Here is a 12920-nt window from a genome sequence, read left to right as displayed (position 1 = left end):
TTCTTTGATACACTATTACTTGTTTCTCATTAGTCTTCATATCATCTATCCTTACTTCTCTATCTTGATTCCCTCCTGTGTAGTCTCTTAGGCATGGAATTGTCCCAACGACTACCACTTCATTGTCATCATGAACCTCATTCCTTTCCTTGGAACCATTAGTCTCATCTGCAAGAGATGGGATTCTTCCAACAATTGCCTCTTCTTGTGTACTATTATCTCCTTTAGAGTCACTTCCACCCTCTCTATAATCACTTTCATTGACTGAAGAGAACTCATCAAAGAAGTGATCAAGATCACACTTGTTTGAATAGTATGGTTCAAATTCACGGAAAGTAACATCCATGCTTACAAATAACCTTCTCCTAATAGGGTCCCAACACTTGTATCCCTTTTGTGTAGATGCATAACCAACAAATACACACTTAACGGCTTGAGGATCCAATTTACCCACTGAAGGTCGATGGTCATGCACAAAGCAAACACAACCAAAAACTCTAGGTGGGACTTTAAACTCTCGTTGTTCCAATAGGACTTCAGCGGGTGACCTCATACCCAGTACCCTAGATGGCATGCGATTGATCAGATATGCAGCTGTCATCACTGCCTCACTCCAGAGATACTTAGGCACATTCATTTGAAACATCAGAGACCTTGCCACTTCTAACAGGTGTCGATTCTTTCTCTCAGCCACACCATTCTGAGAAGGTGTACCAGGACATGTGGTTTGATGAATAATACCTTGATCTGAAATGAATGAGATAAACTCATTGTTCACATACTCAGTTCCATTATCAGTGCGAAGGATTTGAATCTTGGCATTAAACTGATTAGTGACCAGGTTGTAGAAATTCTTGAAACATCGAAGTACCTCATTCTTGTGCTTCAACATATATATCCATGTCATGCGAGAATAGCAATCAATAAATGTGACAAACCATTTAAAACCACTCACAGATGTAATCGAGCAAGGACCCCAAACATCAGAATGTATTAACATAAACGGATCACTGCTACGAAGTCCAATACTAGGGTAAGTAGATCTGGTGTGCTTGGCAAGCTCACATGCATCACACACAAGAGTTCCTTTCTCCATTCCCTTAAAGGATTCAGGGTACAATTTACTCAAGCTCTCAAAAGGTACATGTCCTAATCGACGATGTAGCAACATGATTTCCCTTTTATTTCCTTCTGTTGTTGCTGACAAAGCTTGCTCCTCTTGACTGATGAACCATAGCCCATTACGCCTGACTCCAGTCCCAATCCTCTTCCCAGTTCTCTTCTCCTGAAAAACACATGATTGTTCATCAAATATAGCTAGACACTTAAATTGATCGATGATTGAACTGACAGAAAGGAGATTGACTGGGAATGATGGGACATGTAAGACTGATGATAGATTAATGGATGGTGTACACTCTATAGACCCTACACCATGAATGAGTTGGGATGTACCATCAGCAATTTGGACAGTTTCAGGATGAATAGAATGAGAGTATGTTTTAAAAGAGTCAATTAGTCCTGTGACATGTCTAGATGCTCCTGAATCTATTATCCAATCTCTATGACTTCTACATGAAGATGCAAAGGCTTGAGCCTGAGTACCTGCGCCCGAATGGGCGTAGTTGGCAAAGTTACCGAAGTGTTGGGTGGATGTAGTTGCCACAGAACCAAGAGGAGTGCTGGTTGGACACTCAGATTCTTTTTCCTTATGCCATTCTTCCCACCGTTTAGCTTGTTCCCCAGTCAGGGTGATTGAGGGAGTGTCTTCAGTGACCGCAACATTAACACGAGGGCCACCACGACCTCTACCCCTGGCACGGCCACCACGCCCCCTTCCATAGCCTCCACGACCTCTTCCATAGGTACTACGAGTGGCTCCACGAGTTCCACCACCTCGTTCACCACTGCCACGAGGATGAGGACAATTATAGCTCAAGTGTCCCTTCTCACCACAATTATAACAGTCTCTATCATCAGTTGCAGTGTAGGCTGATTTCACAGGATCACTAGCTGTCATTACCCGGAGCCTGCTTTCCTCATTAATCATTGCTGACACCGCCTCATCCATGGTAGGAAGACTCTCTTGGTGACAAAAGGCAGCTCTCCTGCTCTCAAACTCCGAATCCAGATTCTTTAGAAAGTGAGTCACTCTCCTGTCCTCTACCCACTTGTGGACAACCTGTGCATCCTGAGGACAAATCATTTGCAGAGGAGCGTAGTGATCTAGTTCTCCCCACAAGTACTGAAGTTCACTAGCATATTGTTCCACTGGTCTCCCAGTCTGTTTCACCGCATCTGCCTTACTTTGGATCTCCATCATCATCATCACATTCCCTTTTCTTGAATACATATTGCTCAAGGTCTTCCAAATTTGTGTAGCAGTGCGCATGGCTTCAACCATCTTACTTACAGACGAAGACATGGATGCTAACAACCATGCCACAATAACTGAGTTGGTGGTATACCAAACTCTCCATTCAGGGCTGAGCCTATCAACAGGTTCAACACAACCCTCTTCCAGATAGTGCTCCACTCCTTTACCTCCTAAGAGCACTCGGACTCTCCTAGACCAACTCAAGTAATTCTTGCTCCCTTCTAGCTTCACATCATTTGGAACGAGTTCCAATTTCAATTCAGATGAGATAGGCAAAGTCTTGGGACCAATCATACCTAGTCCCATGAGTTCCTGAATCATACTCCTCATCTCATTTCTCATCTCACTTTTTGTGATTAGTGGATCCTCTTCTTTCTTGTCACCATGAATCATTGCCCTTTTTTCAGCCTCTTCTTCCAACCTTTTTGCTTCAGTCTCCTCTGAACTCATCATCATCAATGCCTGCAAACACTAAGACGAACCAGGCTTCCTTCCCTTCTCTCAATCAGTAGAACCTCCAACCTCTGTAGCAGCACCACCTCCACTAATCGTAGCAGCAGCCCACTCCCCCGGCAGCAGCACTTCTTCTTCCACCGCCGGATGAACAAACACTGCAGGGCTGAACCAGGGAGGACCTGCCTGACGTCCTCGCCCTCCGCTGTGCTGTACCGCAGCCGGTGTGGCTGAAGTAAGCTACCCTCCACCTCTCCCCGCGGTCGTACACTCCCGAGCTCGACCCGTCGCACCCCGACCGAGCTCAGGCCACGGCGATGGCTTCCGCGGTGGCCACTACGCGGTTCCTGCCGCTGCTTCTGAATCCGTGGTGGCAAAGAGCCTCCGCGTGAGCAGCAGCATGGCAGCACCGCCCAGCGCGGCCGCGGACAGGAGGCAGCGCGCGGCAGACGCAGAGCGCGCGCGGGCACGGAATGCGGGTGACAGCGCGGCGGAGCTGCAGGTGACAGCTGGCGGCGGCGGGACAGCAGGTAGGAGGAGGATGACGGCCGGCGGCGGCGGGACAGCAGGCAGGAAGAGGATGACGGCGCGGCGGAGCTTCAGGTGACGGCCGGCGGCGGCGCCAGCAGGAGGAAGCAACAAACCCTAGCTCGATACCATGTTGTTTGCTGTGTTAATTTCGTGTGTCGCTCCCCCCAGCACACACACACCTTTTTTATCTGCATTATGCACAAAGGACCCTTACAAATGTTCTAATTCCAACAACAGTTACATAATATGATTGGCTGGAGCTCAGTCTTGTTCTCTGTGGCAGTTTCGTGTATAATAATAAGACTAATCTGGCAGTGTTCTTCTTTTTTGTTGAAGAAGACTGGATAGCCAATGTTATATTCCCTGGCTGACTAATTTTTGGAGACAGAGAGAGACCCTACTAAATATAAAGGAAAATATTTCTCCTGATCATACGCTGGAGCGTAAGTTCTTTATTAAGAGAAAAGGAGAAAAACTCTTCTCTATTAATTTTTTGGATTTCGGCTGGCTCTCTCGACTCTAGCCGCCGCCATAACAGTTTTAACACATAAGAGCCAGTTTGGTAACACCGTTTTCTAAAGGGATTCCAATTTTTTCAAGGGAAAATGAACTAATTTCCCTTGGAAAAATGGAAATCCATTGGGAAAACAGGGTCCCAAACTAGCCCTAAAAGAAAAATCTTTAGATTAACTTAGCCACTGAACAATGCCAAGGACGTGTCTTTTAAGGGCGTCCAATAAGCTCACTCACTCTCCACTGGGTTTCGTCTTTTCCTTCCATTACGCGAAAGCTAACTGGAATCAGTTCATACTTTATGCCCCAAAGCACTAGCTACATAGTACTAGCATGTAGCATCCCCACAAGGAGATGTCTCCACTCCCACAGACCCATCCTCTCCAGGCTGCGCAGCGCATTTCAGTGATGAATCTCGGCTGGCATCTGGATTCGTGCTGGTTTCTTGTAATTTCTGTGTGTCCCTCAAGCTGAAAACTGCACAAACAATCGGAAGCCTCGTGATAGATCTCCAATCCATCGTAACGAGATTATGGGCATGTTTATTTCAGTTTTTTTCTGACAAACTTTTCTAAGAATATGTCTATGAGTAAAATGAGTATCGTTAGATCTCCAATCCATCGTAACGAGATTATGGGCATGTTTATTTCAGTTTTTTTTCTAACAAACTTTTAAAATATGAGTATCGTGAGGATTACATGCGAAGAAAGATGAATGAATCTATAGAAGGTTTAAGATATAGAAATCGACGGATTCGTACTATCGCGATAACTCGATGTTTTTGTTTTCACGTTGATTTTGGACGGCTTTCACCAAAGCAATTCTCACAAATATGAGCTGAAAAGCTGGACGTTTGGCAATTCACATCAGCTTCTAGCGGCCAGAAGCTACTTTAAGTGATAAAACAAATCACAAAAAAAATAAATAATAACTTATTATTTTTTTAAATAAGAAGAGTGGTTAAAGTTTTTTTTAAAAAAAATCAACGGCGTCATTCGGAGGGAGTACATACGCATCTTTTGTCGGGATGTATTTTAGACGAGGAAACGTCGTTTTCACGAGCAAGGCACTCTCTCTCACACAATGAAAAGATAGCTTCAAGTCCAAGAAGAAAAGAAGATGGCTGCCAATCCGGCATTAGTTCATATATTCTTGAGCTCACTCTCTCTGGTTCTGCTTCTGGTTCTGGTTCTCCAATCCACTAACTAATCCAGTGAGTAGCATGAATGAATGCAGTACAGCCGTTTTTCCCAGTGGGTCAAGCAGTGCAAATTCTGAGAGAGAGAGAGAGAGAGAGCAATGAGAAGAGGGCAGGCATGGGTTTTAAAACTGCAAATTGTTGTTAGGGATAGAGATGCTCCCCCTCCAGCGAAAGGGAGTGAAATTAAAAGAAGGGATGAAGGGTTGTTGACGTGACACCCAATTGTTGGGCACCAGGTTTTCGACGAACCCTAGCAAAGCTAGCCATCTTTGTAACCAGACATGTAGTCGTAAAGCAAGCGGCGAAGCGAGTATTGGTAGACAGGAAAATAGAGTAGAAATGAAAAGGAGTTAAGTGGCTTTTGGCACCCTATGTACCTAAAATTATATTCTTGTAACATAGTTTTGTTTTAGAGGCTGTGAAAAAACATATACATTATAGTATACTTAGAGCAGCTCTAAGAGATTAGCTAAAAAGTTTTAGTCAAATTTACTGATTTAACTAATCTCTAAAATAGATTTTAAGAAAAGAGAGAGTAAGGGCTAATTCAACCGACTCTGTAAACCAACAATAAAGACGGCGAGTGAAGCATGCTGTCCAAAAATAAAGAGTGAATGTGGAGGCATAGAGAGCTACTAAATTTAAAAAGACAATTACAAAGTCTATTGAAGTCCTTTTTTCTTCTAATAATAGCCATATTTACTTTTACAAAACGATTTGGCTAATCTCTTTGAAGTTACTCTTAGAAGAGCTGTAAGTAGTCGGTTATGTTAAGTAAAAGAAGGTCCATCTAATAATATGCCATATTATAAAAGAGAAGAATGCAGCAGATTGCAGGAAGGTCCATCTAATAATATGCCATATTATAAAAGAGAAGAATGCAGCAGATTGCAGGTATGTATATATCCCATTCCCAGGTAGAATCAGATGTGAAGCCTTGATGTACATGATCAATTGGCTTGGTTATCATCATCAGGAACCAGAAACCTAGAACAAGAAAAATTCCAACAGGCTAGGGGAACAAGAAAAATTACTAGCCACTGCCACTCATCATCCGCAAACGTTTGCCACGCATCTTGACTTGAACTCTCTCTCTCTCTCTCTCTCTTCTCTTTATCGGCCACGAGTTGACTCCATTCATCAAACTGTGCCATCATACCGGTATGCATCCGCCACGAGTGCATGCATACAGCAGTCAGCATGGCTGCTGTGAGAGAGAGAGAGACAGCGCAAAAAGACATGAGAATTTTTCAGACATTTGTTTTTTTTTGTTTTGAAAAGGAGAATTTTAGGTGCGTGCATGCCCTGATGCGAGCCAAACAAACGTTAAATGGCAACAGGTGTAAAGCAGGCAAGAGATTCGTATGGGATTTGATTATTCTTCTTCCATCAATCCATGGGACTAGCCTGTAGGCAGAGCTGCTGGTTGGCCAGGCCATATATATGCACCAGGGGCCTGTGGTGGCTGAGCAACAAGAGAGAGAGGACATAGCCGCACAAAGGGAAGGATACCCTCGCCAACCTCGAAGCTAGTCCAAACTAGTGGGAGGTTGAGTGCAGGGATCGATCGGGGAAGACGAGACAAGCTTCTTCTGCTGCTGCTGCCGCCCCCGCCAGCTCTAGTTCACCAGAGTTACTACTTACTAGCCAATCTGACACCGATCCACCGCCGGCACCGACCGTCCATGGCGCGGGGCAAGGTGCAGCTTCGGCGCGTCGAGAACCCGGTGCACCGGCAGGTGACATTCTGCAAGCGCCGCGCGGGGCTGCTCAAGAAGGCCCGGGAGCTCTCCGTCCTCTGCGACGCCAGCGTCGGCATCATCGTCTTCTCTGCGCACGGCAAGCTCTACGACCTCGCCACCACCGGGTACGCCGTCCAACATGCATTGCATGCATGTGCTCTGCTCTGCTAGTCTGCTGGCCGATGATGATGATTGAGCTGGCGGTGCGTGCGTGCAGGACCATGGAGGAGCTGATCGAGAGGTACAAAGCTGCCAGCGCCGGAGAAGCGACGACCGACGGCTGCGGCAGGCACAACAGGATGGTCAGTAGCGGTAGCCCACCCCTCCCAACTTGCCGGCCGGCATCATGTCCTCTGCTCTCCCCTGCCTTCCTAAAAGCTTTGGCCATGTCCATGTCTGCCAGGACCCCAAACATGAAACCACGGTGCTGCAACAGGAAATCAACCTGCTTCAGAAGGGACTGAGGTAAATTGTTTGTTACTCACAGCTTTGACTGAGGAAATCAACCTGCTTCAGAAGAAAAAGAAAACAATTCTGACAAGGAAGCATTGTTTTGGGTAGGTACATCTACGGGAACAGGGCGAACGAGCACATGAATGTTGACGAACTGAACGCCCTAGAGAGGTACTTGGAGATATGGATGTACAACACCCGCTCTGCAAAGGTAATTCACCAGCCAAATGCATCTTTTTAAAAAAAAATGTTTCAGGCTTCGCTAAAACTGTACCCTGCCTACCAGATGCAGATAATGGCTCAAGAGATCCAAGCACTGAAAAGCAAGGCATGTCAAAACCCTGTACATATTAACTCTACGAAGACCCGAGGCTTTCAGCACCCATTTACCTCACTAAAAGTGTCTGCGTGTACGCAGGAAGGCATGTTGAAAGCTGCCAACGAGATTCTCCAGGAAAAGGTATTTTCCAACTGTCAGCTCACTCTGTGGTACAAACTTCAGGTTTCATTCCTATACATCATGATAAGCAACTGTCAGATTTCTGTCAGTTCACTCTGAGCTATGAACTTCGTTCAGGTCTTGTACTGACGCTATGAACCTGATGCAGATAGTAGAGCAGAGTAGTTTGCTTGACGTAGGCATGGTGGTAGCGGACCAGCAGAATGGGCGTTTTAGCACAGTCCCACTGGTAGAAGAGGTGATCAGTAGTAACCCACTGACTGTACTGAGTGGCTATTCTAGCTGTAGGGGTTCAGAGATGGGCTACTCCTTCTGACCGTAATAACAAACAGCCTGGGGGCTCCTTCTGTTGATTACTACTAGTGTGTAATACATACAGTCAATAAAGTCTGTAATGGGTTGGTTGTTCTGCTGCTTTGGTGTATCATATTCGATTATTCGTATCATGTAGGCCTTAGATAAGCCCTTCAGGAGTGCCCCTGGTATTGTGTCGTCGTGCCTTTTACTTCTCCAGAATGAAGAAATATTGTCTATTGAGGAGATCTGATGATGTGCTATTTCTTCCTTATCAACGGAAATATATCTATGTTTGTGTTCATTTCTAAGCATTAAATCTATCGGGCCAATAGGTTTAAAACTATGGACACATAGTTTCAGCTTACAGAGATCAAGGTGATACATTTAAATAAAAAATCATACATAGCCTTATATAATTGCAACATCCGTGCAGTTGAGTACACGTCTACCCAAGGGGCAATGACAGTACATACATAGCCTTATATAAGAAACAGATACAACAATAATTGCAACATGATCATGGTATTCTTATTTCTGAGGTTATAACTACTGACAGGAAAATAGTAGTTTGAGAAACCATACCTTGAAAACGGAGAGGATTTGCTGTTTGCACCAGATTGACCATAAACATTGTAAGTACTAAGGATAAATGTCACTACTGACAGAGATGAAAAATACATCGTCCAGTTGGTTTCCACAACCGATACGCACCTTATTAGAGAAAAACTAGGAAACAAAACAAAACAATAAGGATTACAGATAATAGACATCAATGTTTTTGTCAAACTGGAATGCTCAAATAGGCATCATTCAATTCAACATGGTTCAGCTCTTCTGTCCTGTTCATGGAAGGGAAAAAAAGGAAGAATTAGAACAAACAAGAAATCCCCAATCATGTACACCAAAAAGGAAAAACTGCTAGAGAGAGCCTACTGCAATCAACTGTATTAACAAGTAGAAACGCGCTGAAGCTAACACAGCTCCACCCTGTACTTTTAATAGTTTTAACAGTTGTAATCCCCTATCGTGCCATTACATGGGTAAAACCAGAATCAATATGTAGGATGACCTAAAAAAGGATAATACAAACCTGAAAAACTAATGTACCAGAATCATGCAGTTGCTTGATTTCAATCGTGTGTATTGGCAAGTGAACTCACGCTGAAAATGACAGAACTGCATCCTATACTTTAATATTATAAATTCACTCGAAGGAGAATCATAAACATAATCAATCTTAACCCACAAATCAATTGTTGTTTCCTTAATTAATCAGAGATAAAAGAACCAAAGAAGAGGCAGAACCAACTCCCCTAGGCCACCTGGCACCTTAGTACGATACTAACAGCACCACACACGGGAAAGAAACACACGAGCAAAAAACTATCAGAAGCCTAAGCAACTAATGGCAACAACCTACATAGGAGGTGTTTTAATGCCTTGTCCAGCACCACTGGTTACACTCGTCATCATAAACTTCAAGCAGAAACTTTTGAAAGCAAGGACTACATTAGAGGCAATTATGTATGTACTGAACACAAATTTATATATCTATCCAACAATTTGCACTGCAGGAAGCAGTCTTTGGCACTTGATAGTCCAGCTTAGTGTCTCACGGAATTTGCATAGTATATCACAAGGTAAGATTAGCTGTGTGCTACTCGCGCTGAAACTGACACGACCACATCATCATTTCAACATTGTAATCCGCAATTGCAAGTAGGACATGACATCCTCACCAGAATTAACCACGTACACTAAACAGGAACTGGATCGTCAGAGAGGACAAGATGGCACGGGGGACAGGACGGACCTGAGACCTTGTCCTCCCACCAGTAGATGAACCTAAGGTTGGCCCCCTGCTTGTCCATCTTGTAGAGCTGGTACCAGTGCTCCGCCACCTCGGACCCCAGCACGGCGCCCGTGATCGCCCCGAACCCGGTCGCCAGCACGACGCCTGCAGTCAATCAATCACAGGCACCCACCCACAAATGCCGACGATGAGCAACAGCAACAAAACATAAACGGCCTGGCACAACCGATCTGGTAGCTGCAATGGCGCCCCGTGGGTCGTACCGTGCGGCGCCTTGGAGTACTTGAGCGCGACGCCGCCGAGGTGGGCGGCGCCGGCGAAGGCCCCGGCGAGCGCAAACTTCCTCGACTCCCGCAGGGCCTTGAGCTGCGGAAACCGCGTCGGTGGTCAGTCATACGAGAGGCGACGAGGAGGAAGGGGGAGGAGGCGAACGGATGGGAGCGCCGACCTGGGGCCCGTAGACCGGGTCGGAGGCGATGAACTCGTCGACGTCGGCGTCGGACCACTTGGGGAGGGGCTCGGCGCGGCCGTAGACCTTCTTGTAGTAGTCGAGGAAGGCGAAGTTGCTCGCCCAGTGCTGCTTCACGCCCTCGAAGTGCTCACCGATCCCCATCGCCGCCGCAGGTGGTTGATCTCTGGCTCTGGGGTCTGGAAAGGAGAGGAAGAGTGGAAGACGCCTAGTAGCCCACTCACACACACTGAGTCAGATGACAAGTGGGCCCGGATGGACCGGACTGGAATGTTCCTCCATGGGCTGAACGCAAGTTGACACTTGACAGTGCACGGGCATCCATGTACCAGCGGCAGCTGCGTGCTAGTCTCCTGTTGTGTTGAATTTTTTTGGGCTCACCATGAAAGTCACTCACAAAGTCACAATCTCAGGGTCTGTTTGGTTGGGATGTGATCGTGAAAAAAGCTGTGAGCTATAAAAAAAGCTGTTATGACTTATAAACTGCTAAAAAACTAAAAATCGTTTCGTGGAAATTACCCAAAGCCACTAAAAATTCTTTCATATATATTTTCACAGTTCCACTTGAAAGCTGCTAAAAGCAGGTCAAGAAGTGCTTTCAGTTTTACACTACAAAAAAATCGGCTTTTAGAAAAAAGTTGTTTTCCAGATTCAGCCATTTGGTTTGACTTTTGTCTTTTAGGGAGTACAAGTCAAAGCCAAAAGCCAAATCATACGCACCCTCAAGAAATCGACTAGCTTTTTAGTTTAGCTTTTGAAAATTCCAAAAACTTCAAAAGGCCGAGTTAATATAGAAAACTAAAAAGCATAATTTTATAGGATTTCTGTAGCTAATAATAAGCTTCAAAAGTTTGATGGCTACAACGACACTAAGTTGGATCTCCTCTTATCTATACTCGAGCAAACTTCATCATCGCCCAAATAAAACGTCAAGATCACAATATTGATTGTTTTTGTTGAGAAATCCTAATGAAGGGTTATGTGGACAAATACCAAATATAGTTCTGAGGGTTATCGTGTCTCTATATATAGAACATGTACCCCTCATATGGAATAGAGATCAGAAAGAGGTCAGAGGCCCAACCATATATCCAGTGTGTCGTGTGTTTCCTCTGTCGTGCTTATGGGAAGGGAGACGGGTTCTCTACATCTTCTTGCGCCTCTACTGCTGACGGGAGGGAAGGGAGCGGATCTGGTGATCCGTGGTAACGTAATTCTCAACACGTTATCAGCACGCTCTACCTCGACGTTGCTGCTCGATCAGATCTGCATCAACTTTCCATCAAGTCGGCAGGTCACCGGCCTAACCGAACTGTCCTACGCGACAGTCTTCGATTTGCCCTCTACGCAAACATGGTATGCATTTTTAAGTAGGATAGATCTATTGTTCTTCATTCGTTCCTCGAAAAAGATTAAAAAAAAGTGGTATGGAACTTTCTGCGGTTGAAAAAAACTCGCGAGACGTTCATGGGTTACCGCCTGCCGAGCGCGATGGTCACGTCCTTCTTCCTGGCTTGGAGTCATGGACTCGTGGCCGAGAGGAGCTCCTCATCCATTTTTTCTCAGTTAAAAAAACGCTCCCTATCGTGTCACGGCTATTGGTGCGCATGAATCCAGGGTTTTGCATGCCTATCTTAAAACTCAACGGTGCTCGTCCCGCCGCTGGTGTGATGGCTTTAGCCATTCTACATATGATTCACACGCCAGGCGTTAAGGATAAAGACGTCTACCGGGAAAGCCTCGGTAGTAACAGAAATGATTTTTTCCCTAGCGAAGGAGCTCGGTCAAATACTCCTAGAAAGGTGGTTTGTTAAGAATAAAAGAAAAAAGGCAATGCAATTCATACCATTCACTATTTTTTATCGTTTCACGTAGAATTAATTTCTTCGATAATTTATGTTATAATTGTTGCACTTAAAATAGGTTCTGGCTGAATTTGTTCCTTGAAATTTTTAGTACATTTAATTAACACGCATGTTTTTATGTTAAAATTTCTACCTTAATTATTTCCTGTCGTAAATAATTAGTAGAAAAATACGTCCTTAAATATGAAAAAATGTACACATGATATGCTATGTTCATGCATTACTTTTTGTGTTTATATTTCTGCCTTTATTTCCCGTAGTAAATAATTAGCAGAAAATTATTAAAATGCATGTGAAGGCTATGCTACGTATTTTCATATCCCTCTAAATATTTATTTTGCATTGAGCTTTTGGACTCACGTTGAGCGATTAAATGATATAGTGGGTACTGAGACACGTCGATCAGACTACATTTTTAATTAGTTGGGTTATGGCATTAGCTGAATATTGACTGCGTCCTGGCAACACGACGCAATATTTGTGTCGTTCGAACTTGGCTGCGTCATGTGATTGCTATGTCGCGCTCTCCATTAATCGGATCGCTCCCGTTGAGTCAGACCGTCATCGCTGAGTCGCGTATTTTTTGCATACCCTGTAGGCACTGTCTGTCTGTCGGAGCCACAATTGCGCCTGTTGCACATGTTGCGTGGATTTATCGTGTACCCCAATTACCGAGCCACAATTGCGTCTATTGTGCTTGTTACGAAGGCTTGTTGTGTTGTCGTAGTCCTGATGGCCGCACACGC

At 44.8% G+C, this 12920-nt stretch overlaps 3 protein-coding genes across 9 annotated transcripts; 1 reads left to right on the top strand and 2 right to left on the bottom strand.

Annotated features, from left to right (window-relative positions):
* Positions 1-724: 724 nt before the first annotated feature.
* Positions 725-3680, bottom strand: LOC103653141 (uncharacterized). Of its 2 annotated transcripts, none has more exons than XM_008680100.3 (2): positions 1639-3680; positions 725-1285 (listed from the first exon to the last, which is right to left on the bottom strand). In XM_008680100.3, exons 1-2 carry the CDS (start codon positions 2831-2833, stop codon positions 1242-1244), a joined length of 1239 nt encoding a protein of 412 aa, XP_008678322.2. In that variant the 5' UTR covers positions 2834-3680; the 3' UTR covers positions 725-1241. The 2 variants fall into 2 exon arrangements, with proteins under 2 accessions (XP_008678322.2, XP_008678320.2); XM_008680098.3 differs by having other exon boundaries at positions 728-1285; positions 1606-3680.
* A 2629-nt stretch (positions 3681-6309) lies between these two features.
* Positions 6310-8328, top strand: LOC100282492 (MADS-box transcription factor 26). Of its 6 annotated transcripts, none has more exons than XM_023302202.2 (7): positions 6310-6942; positions 7035-7119; positions 7221-7282; positions 7379-7481; positions 7557-7598; positions 7689-7730; positions 7848-8328. In XM_023302202.2, exons 1-7 carry the CDS (start codon positions 6761-6763, stop codon positions 7857-7859), a joined length of 528 nt encoding a protein of 175 aa, XP_023157970.1. In that variant the 5' UTR covers positions 6310-6760; the 3' UTR covers positions 7860-8328. The 6 variants fall into 6 exon arrangements, with proteins under 6 accessions (XP_023157970.1, XP_008677251.1, XP_008677250.1 ...); XM_008679029.4 differs by having other exon boundaries at positions 7689-7772; positions 7879-8328; NM_001155401.2 differs by having other exon boundaries at positions 6560-6942; positions 7879-8160.
* Positions 8329-8629: 301 nt separating this feature from the next.
* LOC100501513 (putative Rickettsia surface antigen family protein) lies at positions 8630-10470 on the bottom strand. Its single transcript, NM_001196215.1, has 4 exons — positions 10289-10470; positions 10104-10206; positions 9841-9984; positions 8630-8866 (listed from the first exon to the last, which is right to left on the bottom strand). The coding sequence occupies exons 1-4, from the start codon at positions 10451-10453 to the stop codon at positions 8853-8855; spliced, it is 426 nt and encodes a 141-aa protein (NP_001183144.1). The 5' UTR covers positions 10454-10470; the 3' UTR covers positions 8630-8852.
* Between the last annotated feature and the right edge of the window lie 2450 nt (positions 10471-12920).

This window comes from Zea mays, chromosome 4 (genome assembly GCF_902167145.1).
Source record: "Zea mays cultivar B73 chromosome 4, Zm-B73-REFERENCE-NAM-5.0, whole genome shotgun sequence".
In the NCBI taxonomy this organism is placed as follows: Eukaryota; Viridiplantae; Streptophyta; class Magnoliopsida; order Poales; family Poaceae; genus Zea; species Zea mays.
This window is presented reverse-complemented; position numbering and strand designations above follow the sequence as displayed.

Excerpts from the sequence above, each read along its gene's own strand:
- LOC103653141 (XM_008680098.3), bottom strand. The coding sequence starts at position 2,833 with ATGATGATGAGTTCAGAGGAGACTGAAGCAAAAAGGTTGGAAGAAGAG. Across the intron at positions 1,286-1,605 it reads CTACGCCCATTCGGGCGCAG|GAGAAGAGAACTGGGAAGAG; the intron begins GTACTCAGGCTC and ends TGTGTTTTTCAG.
- LOC100282492 (XM_008679027.4), top strand. The coding sequence starts at position 6,761 with ATGGCGCGGGGCAAGGTGCAGCTTCGGCGCGTCGAGAACCCGGTGCAC. Across the intron at positions 7,120-7,220 it reads GCGGCAGGCACAACAGGATG|GACCCCAAACATGAAACCAC; the intron begins GTCAGTAGCGGT and ends CATGTCTGCCAG. Across the intron at positions 7,482-7,556 it reads ACAACACCCGCTCTGCAAAG|ATGCAGATAATGGCTCAAGA; the intron begins GTAATTCACCAG and ends CCTGCCTACCAG.
- LOC100501513 (NM_001196215.1), bottom strand. The coding sequence starts at position 10,453 with ATGGGGATCGGTGAGCACTTCGAGGGCGTGAAGCAGCACTGGGCGAGC. Across the intron at positions 10,207-10,288 it reads ACCCGGTCTACGGGCCCCAG|CTCAAGGCCCTGCGGGAGTC; the intron begins GTCGGCGCTCCC and ends CGGTTTCCGCAG. Across the intron at positions 9,985-10,103 it reads GTACTCCAAGGCGCCGCACG|GCGTCGTGCTGGCGACCGGG; the intron begins GTACGACCCACG and ends GATTGACTGCAG.